The sequence below is a fragment of the Equus przewalskii genome, chromosome 6 (assembly GCF_037783145.1).
Source record: "Equus przewalskii isolate Varuska chromosome 6, EquPr2, whole genome shotgun sequence".
Lineage (NCBI taxonomy): Eukaryota > Metazoa > Chordata > Mammalia > Perissodactyla > Equidae > Equus > Equus przewalskii.
This window is the reverse complement of record NC_091836.1, coordinates 54,377,304-54,400,163: the sequence shown is the minus strand read 5'-3', so window position 1 is coordinate 54,400,163 and position 22,860 is coordinate 54,377,304. Positions and strand designations below refer to the sequence as shown.

At 40.4% G+C, this 22,860-nt stretch overlaps 1 protein-coding gene across 4 annotated transcripts in view; it reads left to right on the top strand.

Moving 5' to 3' along the window:
* FAT3 (FAT atypical cadherin 3) overlaps positions 1–22,860 on the top strand; it is a 618,234-nt gene that overhangs the window by 493,123 nt on the left and 102,251 nt on the right. For 2 of the 4 annotated variants that reach the window (XM_070623916.1, XM_070623914.1), the window contains exons 6-8: positions 1,670–1,880; positions 2,291–2,359; positions 10,819–10,958. In XM_070623916.1, the coding sequence (XP_070480017.1) occupies positions 1,670–1,880; positions 2,291–2,359; positions 10,819–10,958 (420 nt within the window). The remainder of the gene's footprint in view (positions 1–1,669; positions 1,881–2,290; positions 2,360–10,818; positions 10,959–22,860) is intronic. The other 2 variants (XM_070623917.1, XM_070623915.1) reach the window with 1 other exon arrangement.

Below are 22,860 nucleotides of genomic sequence, written 5' to 3'. Positions count from 1 at the left end.
CTGGTGCCACTAACCCTCAACTGCTAAAAGCTCGTAGCTGCCCCCTTCTCCAGAGACTTGTCCTTGGCTGAACTTCTTGGCCCAAGAGATTCCACACTCCCAGTCCAACCCAGCAGCTCACAGCCAATGACTGACTGACACCAGTTATAGAAGTCCAACCCTCTTGCCTCCAGGTAGATCCAATTCTGTGGTGCAATTAATAATTCAGAGCTCCCCATGGGATCAGGCTGAGGTTAGACTGCAGCTGAGACCACATCCTTGCTTAGCATCTTCCCCTATCTATCCTGCTTTCTTCACTCCCTTTCTCTTGAGAACACTTCCCCACCCCACCCGCCAACCGAAATCATTTGTACTCAAATCCCCATCTTAAGCTCTGCTCCTAGGAAACCTGACCTAAGACATCTATCTTTAAGGGTCCTTCATCTCACAGGAATTTTCTGGGGCAAAGTGACCATCTATGAACACATAGCATTAGGGTTCTATGAGTTGTCACTGTCTTAAAAGGCTTTAACTGTTGGGGCTGGCCCCGTGGCCGAGTGGTTAAGTTCGCGCGCTCCGCTGCAGGCGGCCCAGTGTTTCGTTGGTTCGAATCCTGGGCGCGGACATGGCACTGCTCATCAGACCACGCTGAGGCAGCGTCCCACATACCACAACTAGAAGGACCCACAACGAAGAATACACAACTATGTACCCGGGGGCTTTGGGGAGAAAAAGGAAAAAACAAAATCTTTAAAAAAAAAAAAAAAAAAAAGGCTTTAACTGTTAGCCATGCACCTATAAATGTTATTTTTAATATAATAGTTAAAAATCCTTTTTTTAAATTTTGATTTATCTCCTGTTTGTTTCTGCTTGTTGTTTCTGCTTGTTGGACTTGATCCCCGCATTTAGGTACAGGACACCCTAGCAGTTCACCCTGCTAGCCGAGTGAGGAGACATGCTTTCCTCAGCCCTTATATCGGACCACAGAGAAGAGACATTGGCACTCTCCTCCCCACCCTGCTGCCTCTAGGAGCCCATGCTTCCACCAAGAGAGCTCTCCTCACCCCTTCAGACCTGGCCTAACTGAAGGGCCTCTGGGGTGGTTAGAGCAAGGCTGCTGCCTTTCCCACACTTACTCCCATCACCCTCTGTGATTCTGTGTGAATGGAGTGCTTCTCCAGAATAAAGGAGAAGCCAGGAGCTGCAAAACACGACCTCTCTCTCTCTCTCTCTCTCTCTCTCTCTCTCTCACACACACACACACACACACACACACACACATCATTCACACTTAAGTAAGGATTTACAATGCACTTTATTCCCTTTCAAGCATCACCACCAGAGGTATAAGGAGTCAAATTGGCTATTTCTACTCATGTAACTATCATTCATGACCATAAAACACTAAAAATTGTAACTGCAACATTTGTTTTTCAAGTTTTCCACATCTGTAAGGTTGGCGGTTGTTCAAATCACCTTCTGGCGAATGTGGTGTGGGGCCCCTGCGTGACTAAGTCGTTTCCCTGCAATTCCCAAGCCCATGCTCCCAGATCTCCACTCTCTTCTTCCTCTTGCTGACACTGTGATGAGGATGGACTCTCAGCCCAACGACATGTGAGTGACAGATCTAAACTTCCACGAGGATTCAAGCTCTAAGACATCTTTCTGTGCTCTCTCCATGTGTGAGTAGATAAAGGCGGTGGACAATGGGCGCCCACAGAAATACTCCACAGCCCGCCTCCACATTGAGTGGATTAAGAAACCACCCCCTTCACCTATACCGTTGACCTTCGATGAGCCGTTTTATAACTTCACAGTCATGGAAAGTGATAGAGTCACCGAGATTGTGGGGGTGGTGTCTGTGCAGCCAGCTAACACTCCTCTGTGGTTTGACATAGTTGGTAAGTCTGAGTCCTCCAGAGCAGTATCGGGCAATGTAATCATTGACTGTTTGGAGCAACTAGCAAAAAAACACCAAAACCACACTAACGATTAGTGCTAAGATTAAAAGATGTCTAGTGCTGGAATGCAAAAGAGCCAGTAAAATGAATAATCGACCTGTGCTTTCGTACCGACTCTGTAGCTAAGCTGAGCAGAAAGTGCTCTCTGGCTGGATTTTCCATAGTATGTTATTTACCGCAATCTTAGTGTCTTTCTGTGTGTCATTTAAATTCTATTGTCACACTTGGCTAATCTCATTTCTAAATGTATTGATGGTACTAGACTTGCTGTCCTTCATTTCTCTCTTTTTCTTCACCTTTTTTCTGCATTCTGTTCTTTTTTTTTCTGCTCCCGACTGCCCTGCTTCAAGGTGGCAAGCATGCTCGAGAGATGTTCTGTATTCTACAGACAGCTTGTGGGCAGAACTGTTCAACAGAAGGTACCCTTAGTGCAAACACATTTGCTAAAATACAGCTATCCAATCTGCCTTTTACGGGGTTTTTTTTTTTAAGCAAATTAAATTACATCTTTCATAACTGCCTGTGACAGGCTGAAGTGCAGCCCACAGATTTCATACATGCCTCTAACAGCTCTCGCCTTACTGGTATCCAGTGACTCCTTTGTTCGAGGTGTGATGGGGTTCGGATTTGGGGGCGGGGGGTTGTTTTAATTTAGTTTTTTTCTTTGCTTTTGAGGTATGTGGGCTTTCTGTTTTGTTTTTATCTTTTTGTCGGTTGGTTTCTTTAACTGGGCCTTTTCCAATTGAAAAATAAATTCAAATATACCCCTGTTTTGCAGCAGTGGTGCCATTCAGAGGCAAAAAGCCCCACTAGCAAGAGTCCCCTGGCTGCTGTCCACAAAATGAAGGGCAGGAAATCGAACCCAGATATATAGCCAGTGAGAGCTTCCCGCACGAGCTGAATAGAGAAAGCAGATGGAAGCGTGCAGGATAGACCTTGGGAGCCAACCTTTAAATTCCTTGAAAGAAAGCAAGCAAGCACACCAGGCTGCAAAAGGAGAGGACAAAACAGCCCTCCTGCCCTCAACAAACTGGCAGGGAGAGGCGATGGAGAGGAAATAAGTGTGAGGATCAGGAAACAAAACGGGCTTTTGCTAAGAGGAGAGAGGGGAGAGTGTGTGCCAGCCCCGGATCTGACACTGGGTTGAGCTGGAGCTGACTTCCCACGGTTCTCCGTGGGAGGCAGGGAATCCAGAGAGCTGGTCTGGGGGAATCATTTCCTTCCACATGTCACTGCCTGGATAGGATGGGCAGGAATCTGCCTCTCTTCCCTGGAATGGCTGGATCTGGGGAAAGCATTTAGAACATTCCACATCTGTTTTAATGAGGCACAGAAAAAGAACACCCCATGGCCCCTAATCAAACCTCAGTAGAGGGTCCTCTGAACTCCCAAAAAGAAAGGGCTTGTTTTCTACCTATTTCATTTTGTGGAATGACAGTAGAACGTCTTTGTTTTACTTAACTGGCATTAATCACACCATTCCTGTACATGACATCCTCATTCCAAGCTTTCAACTCCTTCTTCATCTCCACTTAATGCATTTGAAATAGACCCTCTTCCGATCCGTGAAAGATAGCTCTCCTTCTGTATCTTCTCAGAATTTTCAGCTCTTTAAGCTATTATCTGATGTAGCTTCTTCTTTCTCAATGAAACAAAGGGTCAGACATAAGCATCATCCGGTTGTCTGTGCTATCACCTTTGTTGATTCTTTCACTACCACCGTTAATCGGAGTCATAGAAAATGCATCTCAGTTTAAGCTCGTGTCCCTGGTGCCAGGTCTTCGTGGGCATATGCACTAGTGACTTCTTTTAAATAGTCCAAAGGAGAGTGCATTTGAAACCCAATAGGCAACAGGGCTCTGGCTGCTGTCCTGAGCTGTGGGAGGAGTTACCCTCCCATCAGCCACCAGTTTATCTCCCTCCTCCCTGACACTGTAGTTTGCAAGCACCGCTACAGCCCAACAGCACTTCTTCTCTGCCTTGCATGATCCATGCATGTAACCTCCTGACCTGCAGCACATCCCACTATGACCCCCACCCACCCCAGGATGCCCTTGCTTGTACCCCACTTCAAAAATCCTACAAGCACAGCTTTCTCTGATGCTCACTCTGACCAGACGTCTGACCCCAGTTATCCAAGTCACTTTTGCAATTCCTCGGCATTCCTGCACGTGTGTGTGTATGATTGTGTGTAGGTAGGCGTGCCTGGTAGTGCTGCATGTAAACTTGCTTGCATGTTTTTCATGTCAGCATTATCAGTGCTGTTGTATATTTTCATTTGTGTTAATCCTATTTCCATTCTTAACCCTTAAGGTCAAGGCCCTTGTCTCCTCATCCCTTCCTCCTGCCAGTGCTTCTGTTGCTCTCTATCCTGGGTGAGTGGAATAAACAATGGTGACCACTGGAGGTTGCCCCAGGCAGCCAATGCCTTAATCCTATTGATGCCTCCTGAGACCAAAGTCAGTGTGACCTTCCGTCATATTCCCAGCCATAGCAACCATAGCATCTTTGACAAAATGAGACCTAGTCCAAGGAGAGAGGGGCAGTTTACAGATGAGAGCCCTCCCTGGAAGGAGTGTCTTTAGGCTGCTCCAAATGTATATCCAGGAATCATTATCAAAAACATAGCTTCATGCTTTTCCGTCTTTGTTTCTGAATGCTGTACTCTTCCTATAGAACCTTCTCGGTTTTAATGCACCAAGTAGTTCTCTTAATGAAGACCTACAGGGTTGTCCCTCTGGTCTGTGATGCTTCATCTCAGAAATTTCACTGTAGATCTGGCAACATCTTGCTGAGCTTCTCCTACAAATCCAGCTTACTGAACCAGATGCCCAAACAGAACATCCAGCCAACAACATCTTGAAATGCCAACTGTTTATTTCACCATGAAAGTAAAATCTTTTTCCCAGGTGCTGGTTGTTTTCAGTATCGTTATGGTCCCCCTTCTATCAAAAGCCCCTTTTGAAAATCCTTTCTGATCTAACAAAGTCATTTTTTTTTCCCAATCTGCTGACGACATCTTTCCCTTTCTCTAAAAACCTATTGTTGGGGCTGGCCCCGTGTCTGAGTGGTTAAAGTTCAGCACACTTCACTTTGGCGACCCAGGTTCATGGGTTCAGATACCGGGCACAGACCTGCTTTGTTCATCAGCCATGCTGTGGAGGCATCCCAGATACAAAGCAGAGGAAGACGGGCAACAGCACCAATCTTCCTCACCAAAATAAAATAAAAATTGTCAGCTTAAGAGAAGCCTCGGAGTGGGGGAAAGGCTGAAGCAAATACCAGTGATGTGACTCAAGATCCTGTGGGTTTCAAAGGGTGGAGGAGTTGCCAAATGTAGTCTGAGATCCTCTTCCTCATCTAACAAAAAAAACCTATTGTTTTCTTTATCATATTCAGATGTTTCATTCTCACTTTCATGATTTCTTGCTTGTTTATCCTTGGACATCAAAACTCTCTTCTCTCTCTTCCCTTCCTCCTTACCTAAGCATCTTCCCTGGCCAAGCTAACAAAGAGGGAAAAGAGGAAGAATAATGCTTCCCAATGCTTAAGCAGCTTAGCAGTGTACTCTAGCTGAATGCTGAGGATAGACACGAGGTAGGTAATGTCGTCATGGATCTGAAGTGAGGCCTCAGGTTTAAGTGTAGGTCTTGCCTAGGTAAATACTCTTATGACTCTTCCACGGAGAGTCAGGGTTTGGTTCCATTATAGACTCAGTGCATTCAGAAACCTATACAGACACTCAGGGTTACAGAGCATACAACATCCTGTCCTAGCACCTACAGCTTACAAGTGCTGTAACAATAAATTCTCGCTGAGTAAGCAGAGAGTCTAGTCTCTCCATTTCCATATTTCCAGATCTACCTAATTCTTGTTTAACTGCATTTCTTTTCATCCCACCATAATATGAACTCTCAAAAACTGTGTGGTGAGCAAGATTTTGTTACTCAGTCTGGACCCCTAAACCAAGGACCTACCCATCACTTTCTTGTGCCTCCAAAGAGACCACTGCTTACGATGTTACGTAGCTAGACTCTCCTCAGCTTCCAGAAACAGAAGCCTTATTTTTAACCAAGTTAAGGAAGCTGTAATTAAAAGGAACACAATAAAGTTCAGCTGTTCTGTGTTTAAGCAGCCCAACATACAGCATGTTCCTTCACTGTGTTAAAAGGGAAAGAAAATGAAGGGAACAAAAATAACCCATAATTCTTTGTGGTTTTCCCACGTATCTTCCCACTTCTCAGGAGACTACGGTTTCAACCCAGCAGCTCCTTGATTTACATACTCTCTAATGTGCACACAATCTGGTTCGCAGTTCAGTTCCCCTATCTTTATCCCAATAGCAAATATTTGTATTGTAAAGACCACCATTATTATACACGTCAAACAATTCCTCTTTATGCACAGTTTGATGGGGGATCCTGCTACCCAATTTTCTAGCTCTTCACCTGACTTAGACTAGAAAAATGGCTTTCCTTGTAGATGGTAAGCACTTAAAATATCTTTGTTTATTTGCCTCACCCAACATATGGAGAAGAGAAAGGCTGTTGTTTGAAAATAATTCTCTGGTGGTGCGAGGTGGCACATAGGTCCAACTTCAGCTGAAATAGCTTTCTGTGTTGCGGGTACGTAAAGACTACCTTGGCCCTTAGTTTGTCATAGGTTCTTGCAGACGTTGGGTTCTTGACTGTTTTTGTCTCATAAGCTTACACCTGTCCTTCTTGAATCTGGTCCTCAACGGAGCCGTCCCTATTAAGGTTAGATCAAGTAGGCAAGTTAAAGTCTTTGATAGCACCAGCAGCAGCCCTGTTCTCTCACTAGAGCTTGGACATCTCTGGGTCTTCTCTAACCAAGTGGCCATATTTCTTTATCACAAAGCTCTCACCCATCCCTCCTGAGAGAGGCCGTGCCTGTGTACCATTTCTAATACAGCTGTTCTTCCATCAGAGTGCCTGTTGCTCAAGTCATTCATTTGACATCAAACACTTCATTTCTCCTATTGCACTTCATTCCTAATTTGGTTCCAAACAGGCCTCTCTTTTCTCCATGGCAATGATACACTCCATAGGAGCACATCTGAAGAGACTTTAGGAAAATAATAAAAAGCCTAAACAACACTTTGTATAGTAATTGTTTTAAGAAAATGAATTTTAAACCAGATTCTGGAAGGTATTTTCCTTCTTAACACTGTTTCCTGAGCTCCATCCCACGTCTCCTGCCTTCCATGTTAATATCCTCTTCAGCCCTGTACTCTGCTTGCTTCATTCCAAGGCAGAAATTTATTCATAATCAAACCGTAACTGGTATTTAGCATTTTTCCTTAAGTTACATATGCATACTGAACGTGAATGAATAGCTTGCGAACGACTCCCTTAATTCATTGAGATCCATCAGCTCAGTGTTTTGGAAGCTTCTCACATAACACTTCCCCCATTGGTTACTACTAGATTTTAGTTGGATTTACATAATTACACATAGAGTGAAATGGAATCATATGCTAGGGGAGGGGCCTGGAAGCTTCTCGAAAGAGGAAGCTTTGTAACACTCACCATTGGATCTCTTCATGGAGAGATGGTGTTGCTTTTGTACCCCCTTTAAAGAAAAACTTGACTAAACCATGACCCAACACTCTGTTGCCCAGTACATTCCAGGAGTAGCTGCTGGCGCAAAGTATTTTCATTCTTGTCCCATTTTTAAAACTTTTTAGGACATTCCAACATGCTATGTTTAACTTTAGGACCCAATAGAAATCCAACCCCCTCTTCTCTGTGTTTACACTATCACACTGGGCTTGACCGAAAAAGGTCACAGAGAAATGTCCCTGACATGAATTATCTGTTATGTGGGCTGTTCACAACCTCGCTTTTAACCATCTCTGCCGCACACCCCTGCAGCAACGCTCAGGCTGTGACTTTTCTAATTTCCCACTTTGTTGAAACTCAGCCCAGCTCGGCGGTGTCCTCCATCCTCCCCACCTTCTGTTTAGCCTAATGCTGCTGCACCAACATACTCTGGCTTTGCATGTTGTGTTACTGGCTCTGAGGAAGCACATCTTGTTTAAACGGAATGCTGCTAGGGAAAATGGACTCCTTCCATTTGATATTCTCACCCCAGATGAATTGGACATGGTTTCCTATGAAATGAAATCACCTTTCAGGCTAAAAAGGAGCCTGAAAAATGAGCCCTGGGGGAGAGATATGGAGTCGTTTATGAAATGGGATGCTTAAGTGGTAGGTTATTAAATTGTGAGAGGGTTGATGGTGAACTGCTGGTCTAGATTCTGTGTCCCTTGTCAGAAATTCATTTTAAAACTCAGGGAAGATTCTGGAAACCTTGTTTTACATGAAATATTGGTTTAACTAGGACCAAATGCCCTCAAAGTGAGTATCCAAGGCTGCTAGCCACACCGATGGACTGAGAGACACTTCACAGGCTCTCCCAAGCACTCCTTGATCTGCATTCTGTTTGTCTATCTATTTTAGAAGTTCCTGGTCTAGAATATTTGAAACAGTAAAAATGAATGAGGGAGATACACACACACATGTAGGAAGAGAGAACCACAAAAAATTATAACAACAGTAGCCAAAAATGTTTTTTGATATGAAAAATGACTAATAAGAAAGCACACAATCTATATGCCATATGTAAAATATGTAAATGTTATGCCACTAAGCACATGAAATGATTATGTATTTCTGCATAGGGCCCCGAGGAAAATGGGAGTCTCAGGAAGTGAGGGAGAGTGTATAAGATGGCAATATTGAAACAGTAACTAAAACCAGAAATCTTTGCTTGCATGTTCTCCAAATTTCGTTTTTGTTCATCTTTAAACTGGAACAACCAAAGTTTTATAATTTGCATAATTTCTATTTTGCCTTGACCTGCAAATTTTCACCTGCTAAAATAATTGACCATGAAGGATGAGTCCTTCCCCTCCTTCCACCCCCACCAAAAAAATGACAATCCTCAGATTTAAGAAAGTAAACACCTCGGTTAGGAACACATTCTAAAGAGGAGTTTAAGTGTGATTTAAAATATGATTTAGTAGCCGCCAGATACGACTTGAGAAGTTGCATTCTCGTCTTTCCTTCTACACAGGTCTTAGGTGATTTCATGTTCTTTCTTTGAAAGTTTCCATGGCAGTTTTTTCAGAATGTAGCCCTTGATACCAAGTAATTTTTCCTTGCTCATTAGGACGGGTCTTCAAGCACTTGAATCAGCCCTACATTTTATTTTATGTGGTTATTAACATGAAACATTCCCTTTGAAAGAGACACGGTGACCTAAGGCTTGTTCCCTGTCAGCCCAGATTTCCTCCCTTTTCTCCTTATCCTCTTCTTCAAAAGACTTTTTTTGGAGTTAACATTTAGCACTCCTCAGTAAATCAATTAAAGATATTAATTGGAAGATGAGTCTCTTTTTAGATGAAATTTTTGAAAAATATATCATCTCCAAGCAATTCTCTGGTACCCCGTACCTCCATAACTTTAATTAAATGTCAAGGGCAATTATGTTCTCTCCAGCAATTAAATTATCTTAAGTGTATATGACAGCTGCAAGCAATAAGTATTTGAAATATATATGACCAGGTTTTTTTTTTAAGTAAACCATATTATTTATTTTGTGTCACCGTACATCAAATTCTAGTAATTTAAGTAAAACTCTCCTCTGCTTTAACTCATCTGCCCATTTATAATTGTAATATCATAGAAATTGTATATAGTATTGCTGATTGAGCAGAAAAATAAAATGCAAAAAAACATTGAATGTAAGAGAAGCCAAGATTTCTTTTCTAAAATATGAAATTAAATAATTGCATTGCCCTGTGTTCCATAGTTAAATAAAATTACTGTCCAAGAATAAAATTAGTTGACATCATGAATTTCAGACTAAAATAAATAGAGCTTTTGGACATATACTGATGTTTAATTAAAATCATTCCAGCTTTTATACCACTGTCTTCCCTCCCTCTTAAAAGAATCTTTCATTTTGGGAAGGATCATAAACCACACTTTGGTTCACAAAGATGGAAACATCTATAGTAATTTCAACAAGGCCTGTGTTGTCTTAAGCACATTATTCACCATCGTGGATCATACCTGGTCTCAGGGGGAAAAGTAAAGTTTTCTGAACTTTTATATTAATTGTTTTATAAGCTGATGTTACATAAGCTGATATTTTCCTCTACTTCTGTTCAGATTTTATTTTGTAAATCTCCCATAAACTCTCTACTTTTGGGGGAGAAAAATAATTCACACTGTCAAGATAGCAAAAGAAAATATTTCTCTCTATATATATCCCAATTTGCAGATGTAGAATTTTTAATATGAAATTCAGGGTTTTTTTCTTTTTTTCAATTTTCTAGTATTGGCAGTTTTATTTCTGACATCTAATTGAGGGAATATGAACTCTATCAACCAAATGTTTACCATCAATCCAGGAATAGATTTAGGAGTGTATACTCATTTTTGTTAATAATAATTGGATTATTTATTTACTTCAAATTTAACCTACTTTGGAAAAGCAAAAGGGTCTACAGATTCCTAGCACAGAAGTCACAAGGGGTTGGAGGGCCTTCAGCTTTCTAAATATTTTATGGAATCAGTTTATGCTTCAGTAATCTAACGTTAGTGCTGAGGATTTTCGTTGCAATACATTCCTTTTTTGTGACATTTGTTATGCGTTGTAGAGGCTGTGTTTTGAAATGTGAATTAAATTAAAAATAAAGAGGTCCCATTTACAATGTACAAAATTGAGCCATAGGGATGCCTGTCAAAAAATATTTCTGTGTAAGAGCTCCCTTTAAAGCTATATGCTTCAATACACGTAATAACTTCTCAGATATGCTAACTTCACGTTGTTTTTGTGAAATCGTCAGGGGGGAATTTTGACAGCTCTTTTGACGCAGAGAAGGGTGTTGGGACTATTGTCATTGCAAAACCTTTGGATGCGGAGCAGAGGTCCGTCTATAACATGAGTGTGGAAGTCACCGATGGAACAAATGTTGCTGTCACTCAGGTAAGACATCACATTACTAAATAGTGGGGAATGTGAAAACGTCTGCTAAAGTCAGAGATGCAAGCAACTAAAATATTTATTGGAAGTAGTAAATTATGTCCCTGGATTTGTAGTGTTTAGAAAAGATCAGTTGAGAGAACAAGCTAGCAAAAGGCTTCTCTCAACTCTATTGTATAACTCAGCTGCCTCTTTGAAGAAATTGTGATTGTTCTTGCAGGGAATAGTGAGATGTATTTGTTTCCTGATCATTTACTGCAGATTTATCTCTTTGACAACAAAATCAGATTTCCTTGAATTTACAAAGAGGAGGATATCTATATTGTCTGAGTTAACACACCGTGATATTCTTCGCCTCCTCATTTCTTAGTCACAGAAAGTTAGAGCTAGAAAATACCTGAGTACAAATTCATTTCACAAATGAAGATAAGCTAAGTAATATATCCAAGGTCACCCAGCCTTCATAAAGGACAAGGACTGAGATCTAGGTGCCTTGACTCCCATCCAGCCTCCATGCCAGAGGTTCTTTATCCTGGCTGCACAGTAGAATCCCCTAGTTGTGGGGGCTTTGGGAGAGTGTTAAAAACCACTGCGACACAGGCCCCACTCACAGAAAACCTACATGATTCTGACATGCAGCCAGGGTTGAAGACCATTGCTTACCCTCTGCTACTTGAGTGCTTATGAAAGACATTGAGAGCAAGGAAGAGCAGAAAATCTCTGGGCAAGACTAACACAGTGTTAGATATGAATATGAGGCAGATTTACCCTAAATATGAGAAGATTTTTTTATTTTATATTTTAGCACCAGAGATCTTAGGCCAGTTATGGCAGAGGACTGGCACACACACACATCCTGTAGCCCCTCCCATCCTCCCTGCTTCTATCTTCTATTCCCATGACCAGAAGCCATCACTAATTGATCAAGGTCCTTTTCCTTGGCTGAGCCCAGATGTATCCTCAGAATCCTTCTCAACACAATGGTTGAGGTAGTGAAGATGAAATTTTTGCCAACCCTGAAGTAAGCAAGTGTGATTTATTTAAAATATGATGTAAGCTTTTGTAACTATATTGTTTTAAAAAGGGGAAAGAGGGTATTTCATGTGCTTATCTGCCCAGCTGCCTCTTAGTTTGAAGCTGTTCAAAAAATATGAGACTCTTCCCTCTGAGTCTGTTTGTAATCATAGAATGGCGAAATTTTAAGGAAACAATAGGGTTTGTTTTAGTACACCCCTTTTGCTTTTTATTCAAATAAACCGAAATCCAGAAAGGGGAAGTAACGTGTGTATGATCAGGCAGGCAGTGTGTGACAACTCCCGATCCTTCAACCCATGTCATTTCCTAGAAGGCCCATACGATCCCATTTGCCTGAGAGAATCCCATTTTCACCTATTGCACTGGTATAATTATTAATAGTATCCCATTCACTCCCCAAATTGCCCCAGTTAGGACAATAAATTGTATGGTCACCCTACCGAAATCCATACTGCTTCAGAGTATTTTCAAGACTAAAAGACAGACAACTGGAAAGGCCCCCAGAGTTGAGATCCTATGAGAATCACGCAATCTAAAAGCAACCCCAAAGACTAATACAAAACAACCCACTTGCAGAATTGCTAAGACTTTAGTACTCATTCACTTTAAATTGGAATTTAAATTAGGCTTTTTAAATTAGCCATGTCTTGGCATATCCATTCTCAACTTTTTAGCACCACTTAAAAACACAAGACATATTTGAATAAAATACAAATAAAGCATGGAACTGTATTCATTTCCATACTTTTCTCTAGGGTTTTAATAACAGTTGAATTAAATGGTAATTCAGTGTGCCCAGAATGTTATAGATACACATTAAATATTTTCAGAATGGGGAAATGAATAGTAGTTACTACATATTCAACAGGGCCTATGTGGCAGGAACACTGGATCCTCAAAGCACACAACTGATTTGTGTTAACCGAAAAAAATTATCAATGAAACTTTTATTTTCAGATTTCATTAGGACCAGATGAGAAATCATTTAACAGCATTTATTTCATAAATATTTCTTGAGTTCATACCATGTGCTAGGAGCTGTAAAAGATCCCTGAGGTCACAGCAATTCAGAGTTTTAAAACCAGATGACTGATACGCACCCACTTTTTGAAAATTAATATGGAAGCATATGTTACAAGACTTTGAATGTACACATTGTTCGAGTCCCGCTTTTGTTGATTTTCCTTCAGACTAATGTACAGTTAGACTTGTCTCCAGAGCAGTTCCAAAAGAGTTTGAGAATTGGGGTGAAGTTGAAGGTTCCCCTTAGCAAGGCCAAGATAAGGAGGTTAATAAAGGGTATCAAGAGATTTTCTTGTCAAAAGCTTCCAAGTCACTCTGGTCTCTAGGACCATGACCCCTCAAGATGTGAGACCTAAGAGTTTCCAGAGTATAAACTTGCCTGCCATTGTTATTACCATCAGAAAACCATCTCTCTGACTATGGGGCTATGTTTGGGCCTGAATACCCCACCAGCGTCTGCCAATCCAGGTAGAGGGCCAGGAGCATTTCTCTGAATTAGTCAATGCCCTCAGTGTCAAAGACATTTTTACCAAAAGATGTTTTGGGAAGAAAAAGTATTCTAGATTTCTTTTAGAAACCAATAAGGAATGCTCCAACCCATGACCCTAGGCCACTTAATGATTTCACCATCAAACAGATACCCTTCACCGTATAACTAAATAGATGTCCTATCTCCCAAAAACACCTGTTCAGTTTTCCTTTGGGAACTATTCTCTGCTTTGTTCATTTGGAATCATAAAATGTGGTATGACACAGGCTTCAAATCAGCCATAAACAACATGTCGAATTTTACTTCACAAATGTCAAATAAATCAGAGCCTCAGGGATCTCTGTGTTGACATGAAAACCTTGCCTTCATCCTCAGTTTTGTCCTGTTCTCCCAACTCTCATAGGATTCTTGTGCCTCAGAGCTACTCTATCCGGTGACGAATAAACATCCTCTTCTTTACTGAGATTCCCTAGTGTGAGTACAGAATGTAAAAATGTTCTGTGGATTTCAAGTTATAAAGATTTAGATAAATTAAATGCAAAAGCAAAGCATCCCGACATTTACACAAACCTCCTGGCAAGATGGACAAGGGCCTCTGCATAAAATAGTTGTTGATTTTATGAAGGATATCATTGTACTTTATATAGTATAGCATAGTACTGACAGCATGGGCTTTGCAGCAGATAAATCCATGTCCCGATCCCAATTCCGCCACTTACTAGCTGAGTCACCTCCAGCACATGCAGGTCACTAAATTTCTCTGCACCCCAGTCCCCTTATCTGTAAAATTGGGGTACCAATATCTAAATCATTAGAGTTGATGTAAGGATTACATGAGTTTCTATATACAGAGTACTAGCTTGAGGACTAAACATAGTAAGATCTCCAGAAATACCAGCTACTGCTAATGTTATTATTACTGTCATCACTTAGCCTCTTTGAGCATTTGTATCATGGGGGCTGCCTCACAAGTTCTTGTGAGAAGTAAAAGCTCTGATGAATGGGATGATCCAGTGCTGCATCCCAGGCCTTTAGTGGAGGACTATTCTGGGTACTTTCTGACTTGTCCAGCAGTGCAAAGTATAACATGATCCATTAAGGCACCCTCAATGCAGATCAAACCAGAAGGGCTTGGTGAGCACACCAGAACCAAGATACGTTACTGGGCTTTTTCTAGTTCCTGATGCTCCCCCCAAGATGGCCACCTTTGATGGCTCTTTGAAAATCTTCTCTTCACCTAAAACCAGCCAACGTTTTTGAGTGCTTTCTATATTCCAAGAATTATCCCAAGTTTTTAAAAGCTTACTCCCAATTTCTACATGTATAGTGTCCTGAAATGGTAAGAAATAGCTCATGACTGGCACCAGAAATAGCATTACTCTAAAACACAGAATGAATAATGTTGAGTGGAGAGTTTTAAAACTGGCATCCTGGTGCCAGCTGTGTTCCTTCCTGTCCAGACCCCTGCCCCACTCCAAATCCTGCTGCCTCCAACAACCCAGTGCAAATAGGACCCAGTTGTGCAAACAACTTAAACTCTCCAAGATAGTTTGAGGCCTTGGGAAGTCCTCAGAAAATTGTCCTCATAAAATTGTTGATAAATTATGGTGTGTATGTATATTTTTTTAGAGAATAGATCCTTAGTTTTCATCAGGTGTTCAAATGGGTATGTGGCTTAAAAATGATTAAGATAAATTAATTCCTCAAGACGTTTTTATTATTCGGAAACTCTAGCTAAAAATTTCAACATGGAACCATCCATGCTTTCCAGGAAACACATACATCTGAGAGGATTGTTGGTTTTATAAAGCTTCCCTGCTCTGGTGACTGGGCTGGCTGTTTCCATGGTGTTTCAAAGCACTATTGTTCTGGGTTAAGAAAGAGACTAAGTTTGTCTACCAAAGCCCTGGATAGCAAACAGGAGGTTAACTCCTTTCAAGAAATGAAAAATAGAAATAGTCTGTGAAAAAAAGAGTACCACTATTCTTCAGCATTATGGATGTATTCCCCACTTTGATGTCTTAGAAACCAAGAGTTGAGCAAGGGTGTCTGGCTTAGAAGAGAAGGATGAAGGAGTAAGAAAGCGGTGCTGTCTAGTCAGAGGAGCGATGAGGAATCACAGAGCACTAGCTGTTGTGAGAGGGAAGGGGGAATATCCAGGTGGAAACAGAGGACTATACAGAGCAGGAATAATGAGATGCCATGAGGAATGAAGTTACTGTCCAAACATACAGGAGTACTACGAATCTATTTTAAGAGGGATTCTACCCTCGTGCCCAGGCTGTGGTCTTTACAAACAATTTCCCGTGGAAAGGAACTAGCATTCCTTGTAGAAATAGCTGATTTCAGATTCGGGGCAGGATATGGGCTGGGCATCTTAGCCTGCCAGAAAAGGCTAGTGAAATCATGTTAAAAGGTGACAAGAGGCAACTTGAACTGTCTTTCACTGATCAAAGATGGAATAATTTGAGCATCAAAAAGGATGACTGTGGCCAGCCCGGTGGTGTAGCAGTTAAGTTCACCCCCTCTGCTTCAGCGGCCCAGGGTTCGAGAGTTCAGATCCCAGGCGTAGACCTACACACCGCTTATCAAGCCATGCTGTGGCAGCCATCCCACATATAAAGTAGAAGAAGATGGGCACGGACGTTAGCTCAGGGCCAATCTTCCTCAGCAGAAAGAGGAGGATTGGTGGCAGATGTTAGCACAGAGCTAATCTTCCTCAAAAAAAAAGAAAAGGAAAATGACTGTAATGGATTGAAACACATGAAATAGATAAAAATCCAAGTGTTTATATGATATTCAAAAACAAACTCATTTAGGGGGCTGGCCCCATGGCCAAGTGGTGAAATTCGCATGCTCCGTTTCATTGGCCCAGGGTTTCACTGGTTCGGATCCTGGGCGTGGACATGGCACTGCCCATCAGGCCAAGTTGAGACGGCATCCCACATGCCACAACTAGAAGGACCCACAACTAAAATATACAACTATGTACAGGGGAGATTTGGGGAGAAAAAAGCAATTAAAAAAAAAGATTGGTAACAGTTGTTAGCTCAGGTGCCAATCTTTAAAAAAAAACAAAAACAAAACTCATTTAACTCTCACAATTCCTCTATGAGGCAGAATACCTCCCCCCCAGCCCTGCTTCAAAGATGTCCTAGTCTTCAGAATTTGTGATTATGATATGGTACATGGCAGAAGGGACTTTGCAGGTGTAATTAAGATTACAGATCTTAAGATAGGGAGAGGGATTATCCAGGTGGGCCCAATCTAATCACATGAGGCCATAAGCAGATAAGTTTTCTCTAGCTGGAGTCGGAAGAGATGCAACAAAAGAAAAAGTCAGAGATTCCAAATGTGAGAGGATTTGAAACATCATCGCTTAGTTGAGTATGGAGGGGGCGACATGACAAGTCAGGCGAGTGGCCTTAAGGAGATGAGATAGGCTGCTGCTGACTGCCAGCAAGGAAACAGGGACCTCAGGCCTAGAAGCTCAACTGAATTCGACCAACAGTCTGAAAGAACTTGGAGCTGATTCATCCCCAGAGCTTCCAGAAAGGAGCACATCACTTCCAACCCCTTGATTTCAGGCCTGTGAGACTCCAAGCCACACCATGCTCAGAACTAGGAGATAATAAATGAGTGTTGCTTTAAACTGCTAAGTTTGTGTAATTTGATGTGGTACAAATAGGAAACTAATCTCCTGTTGTCATCTCCATTTTACAGATAAGGAAACTGAGGCAAAGCGAGGTTAAGAAACGTGGGTAGATCAGGGTGCAGACACACACAGCTGGGTTCCAGAGCTTGCCCTCTCAACCACTATACTGTGCTGCCTTTCAAAGGCAAGATGAAAGCTTTGCTACCTATTCTAAAGCAGGAAGAGAAACTCATCTGGCTCTACTAGTTATGAGGGCGACACTTTTTAAAATAGCTGCCTGGGGAACGTGATGCCACCTGTGGCCATTAGAATGTCTCATAGCCAGCCATACGTGCTGGGGAGAGAGCAAAATACCCCAGTCTCCTCACAGACCTCACTTCAACCCACTGAGCTTATGGAACAGAGGCACACATTACCAAGGATGAGAAATTATGAATTTTAACAACTTTTTCCATACATCTGCCAAACCAGTATGAGCTGCTGCATCTTCATAGCAAATTTAAGCGAATCTAGAGCATAGCTCTTCCAAAGGATCAATGGATGAAAATGCATAGTAATATATAACACGATATTTGCATAATAAGACAACAATCTTCATTTTTAAGCTTCATTTCCCTGATACCCTGGGAGTAGGGAGTAGTTAAATCAAGTGTTACCATTACGCTCATTTTTCCAGTGAGAAACTGCGGCACAAACTAGTTAAGTGGCTGCCCTAGGTGTGCACAGGTAAAGAAGTACAAACCCACTTCTTCCTTCTCAAAATCATATAGCATCTCAAGTACTTTCTCCTACACATCTATATATACAAAATACACAGTTTAATTCATTATGGAAAGCATTTGGTGTAGCAGAAGGAGCACTGACCCAGAATCAGATGACTCAAGTCCAAGTTGGCACTTATCCAGTTGTTGTCGGTGTTGCCACAGAAGTTATCTCCCTCCGTGTAAAACTCAGTTTCTTCTGCCTAATGGGGCTAACACCTTATACACCTCGTGAGTTGTCGTAAGAATAAAATAATTGAGAAGGTCCTTGAGATCTGTGACATGCTGGACACATGCAGGTTTTATTATTACAGTCTCATTCTCAATTTAAAATTGGAATAACACACCTGATAAGTATAAAATATTATGTGTGTGGCTTTTATTGTTATTCATGAAAGACAGCAGACATATTCATGCCCAAAGAATAATCTAAAAATTACATTGATTTGATTCAGGGACTCATGATATATGCTTTTGTGATTTTAATATGCTTTTCTTATTCAAGCCCTGGTTTGATTTATAAAGATATGAAAATCAGCTTGTATTTGTATGTTCCATGGACAAACCCGAGATTAAAAATCTCTTTCAGATAATCTCCAAAATTCTTAAAAAGGCAGCTAACTGAGATTGGCCACAAAGTCTTTCCGCCTGATGGTCTGTACTCTCTGGGCTGGGAGATGTGTGACCTGCATTCCTAAGGTTAGCCTTCATCTCCATAGCCATGAGGATTCCATTCCTCTTGTGTCTCTCAGCGATGTGTTAGGAGTTCCTAACTGGCCTCCTTCTTTAAAAAGTAGACTTTATCTTAAAAATTGGACTTTGTCTTATCCTTTCCCTCCACCTTGCTCCTGCTTAAAAGGTAGGGGTTGGGGGAGGGTAGGAAATCACTTTTGCTAAAGCTGCTCCATGATTCCCTAGATCAAGATACTCCCAAGGGACACTTCCGTCATCAAGGGTTTTCTTTCATCTGCTTTAGCATCATCTCCCTCTTAGGAGATGAAACAAAGACAGTGGCCCAAAACTTCCTTGTATACTTAGATGAGCAAAATGCTGAAACAAGTGCAATTACATATAGATAAAATAAAGCAGCCAGCCAACTCTAATGTGAGACTTTCTGTTAAAAAAATAATAATGACAAAATGTCACTGTATGTAATAGATCTGTGTCTGACAACTTATGAGTAAATGTGTTTTTGAAAATGGATTCCAGTTTTAAAGGTAGCAGGGACCTTTCGATTTAGAATAATCCCATGGTTAATTTTCCTGAAATGAGAACAGTCATGTCAGTTATCTATTTTGTAAATAAGGACTTCTGTATAGCAAGGTACATAATATTTGTTTGCATATGTGTTATATACATTTATAATTCATGTGTCTATAATTTAAGTGCACATGGAAATAGTATATAGAATGAATACAGAATTTGACTCCATAAGACCTAGGTTTGAGTCTGGCCTTGCCGTTGTGACTTGGGGCACACCCTTAACTTCTCTGATTCTCATTTTCCCCACTGGTAAACTAGAGATAATAAAGTTTAAGAAACGAATATTATACAGGTTTATAAACTGTAAAAAAGCACAAGCTAACATGATTTCTCTACTGATACGTTCAAACGCAAAACTTGTAAGCTTGGGAAGAATACAAGGGGGCGTCACCCTTGAAACCACAACTATAGAAAGTTTTAAATATGGTTTTGAAACGCCAGCAGAGGCAGAACAGAATTTCAGTAATTTAGGACTTAATTGGTTCTAATAAAAGACAGAGGCCTCACCCCACAGCTTACCCCATGGACACTTCATGCATGAGCCTTTGTAAAGCCAAGCTTGGCATCTGCCCAGACGTAGCTTCGACGAGCCTGCAAAACCCAAAGTGTTTGTGGTGGGCAGCATTGAAACCAGCTCTGAAGAGACTTCCTACATTCAGGTTTCCTCCTGCTTTGATTCCATTGTACTTCTTTAGGCCTTTCAATTACCATTTTGAACACAACATCTTTGAGTTACTTTACTTTGTTTGTTAGTTCAGGAGCTCACAAATGGCCCCAACTGTGGGAAATAAAAAGCAAATGAGGAGAAGGAAGTCTTTTACAGAGAAACACTTGTTCTGACTGTAGATTAGGCTCAGGACAAAGCAAGCAGAAAGAGGCAAGCTTTTCAAGAGCACGTCAACTTTGAAACTTCACGAAGGTCAGGGCAGGCTTGCTGGCCGGAAAGGCTTTTTATCCCATTAATATAACTGCTTCTGTGAACACAAATATTTTAGCATCTTGACTAAGTTAACTTGAACTTTTTAAAGGAAAGAATTGACATTCAAAGAATCTAGTATGGCTTTCCAAATACAGTGCAGATAAAAACAATACTCAAAATTCTATAGGCACACTTCTCACCCTTTTTCTACCACAAATGACAGGCAAAGCTTGTCCCCATGTCAGGCTCACTCCCATGGGCAAGTCTTCCTGGCACAGAGGTCATAGCACCGCCCTTTTTCTCTCACTCAAAAAAATACATCTGTACCAAAGTGAGGAACAGTACAGCTATTTATAAGAACACCCATGGTCTGACTAAATTTATTTTCAAAAGTAATAATTTTCTAGAATACAGCCAAATGCCTACATATTATTTAATGGAGAATCACTAAAGGCTTTCCTATTAGGAGTAAGACAAGAATATCACCATTTCCACAGCTATTTAACGTCGTGCTGTATTAGCCAATGCAGTTAGATAGATAAAGCAATTTGTGTTATAAGAATTGTTAAGAAAAGGGTAAAATGATCTCTATTTGCATATAGTATAATTATATATCTGAAAAGCTCAAAAGAGTGAATGGAAAAACTACTGCAAATGATAGAAAAATTTAATAAAGTTCCAGGTTATAAATTTAGCATACAAAAATCAATAGCCTGCATATATAACCAAAAAAAAAAGCAACCAGTGAAAAGATATAATGAAAAAGAAAACCCCCTTTAGGGTAGCACATGTATAAACTTTAAAAAGCATTCACAGTAGCCAAGACTTGGAAGCAACCCAAGTTCCCATCAATGGATGAATGGATAAAGAAGATGTGGCATGTGTATCCACTGGAATACTACTCAGCCATAAAAAGGATGAAATCATGCCATTTGCAACAGCATGGATGGACCTTGAGTGTATTATGCTAAGCGAAATAAGTCAGGCAGAGAAAGCCAAATCTGTATGACTTCACTCATGTGGAAGATAAACAAACAAACACATAGATACAGAGATCAGATTGGTGGTTACCGGAGGGGAAGATGGTGGAGAGAAAGTAAAAGGGGTAAAGAAGCACATTTGTATAGTGATGGATGGAAACTAGACTTTTGGTGGTGAACACGAGAGAGTCTACACAGAAGCCAAAATATAATGATATACACCCGAAATTTACACAATGTTATAAACCAATGTGACCTCAATAAAATAATTCTTTTTAAAAAGCATTCAAAACCTATTTGAGGAAAACTGGAACATTCCTGAAAAACAAAACAGTAGATTCAAACAAATGAAACAAGACAAACCATGTTTTTGGATAGGAGACTCCATCATAAAGAAATTCGTTCTCCTTAATGAACTTATACTTTTAACATAATACCAATTTAAATGCTATCCAGTTTTTGTCAGGTGTTATACTGGTTGATTATAAAGTTCATTTGGAAGAACAATAATCAAAAATAGCCAGAAAAACTCTGAAAAAGAACAAAGAGAGAACCTAGCTTTTCCCAACAGTTAAAACATACTATAAAATCTCTATAATTAAACCTTTTGAAATTGGTGCATGAAAATACAGATAAACCAATGGAATAAAATAGAAAAGCTAGAAATATACTAATTGCATATGTAAATTTAGTACACTATAAAAGTCACTTCTCAAATCAATGAGAAAGTGATAGTCTTCTAAAAATTGTCATTGAAGTAAATGCAAGAGCCGTGTGGAAAAAAAATAGAACTGGATCCAGTCCTCACATAATATACCAGGAAAAATTCCAAATGTATTAGAGATGTAAGTTCAAGAAAAGGAAACGTGTTATTTTAAAAAAATGAGTATGTTTACCTATAGTTCAAAAGTATAGAAAATGTTCTAAACTATGACAACATCCAAAAACAATAAGGAAAAGATTGATGTATTCAATGACATGAAAACAAAAATAAAAACTTTTGCATGGCAAAGAATCACCATGAGCAAAATAAAGATAAATGACAAAATTTAAAACATATTTGCAATTTATATCACCATACTTCCAAAAATAAAGAAGGAAAAGGCCATCTAACCCAATGAGCTGATATAAATAGTTGTAACAGAAAAAGAAATGCAAATGGCTCTTAAACATTTGAAAAGATGCTCAACCTCACTCATAGAAAGGCAAACTAAAATTATACTGGGAAGCCATTTCTCATCTATGAGACTGGCCAAGAATCCAAAAATTTTACTACATACTCTGTTGGCAAGGCTGTGGGAAGACAGTCATTCTTATGTATTGCTACAGGAATGAAAAATGATGAAACTTTTGTGGAGGGGAATATAGAAATATCTAACAAAACTATATAAGCACTTATCCTTTGATCCAGCAGTCTCAATTCTAGGGACCCAAAGTTATGGTAGCAAAAACATGAAAAGACGTGGGCAGAAGACTCTTCATTGCACACTCTAAGAGCAGAAATAGGAAGCATCTTAAATGAACATTGAAGAGGACCCGTTGAATTAACCATGATATGTCTACCCAACGGGAGTCTATCTCTATACTGCTGTGGAGAGGTCTTCAGGATATAATGCAGGGTTTCTCAACAGCCACACTATTGACATTTTAAGTCAGATAGTTCTCTGTTGCAGGGGCCTAGTCCTGTGTGTAGTAGGATGTTTAGCAGCATCCCTACCCTTTGCCCACTAGATTCCAGAAATACCCACTTCCCCAGTTGTTACAACCAAAAATGTCTCC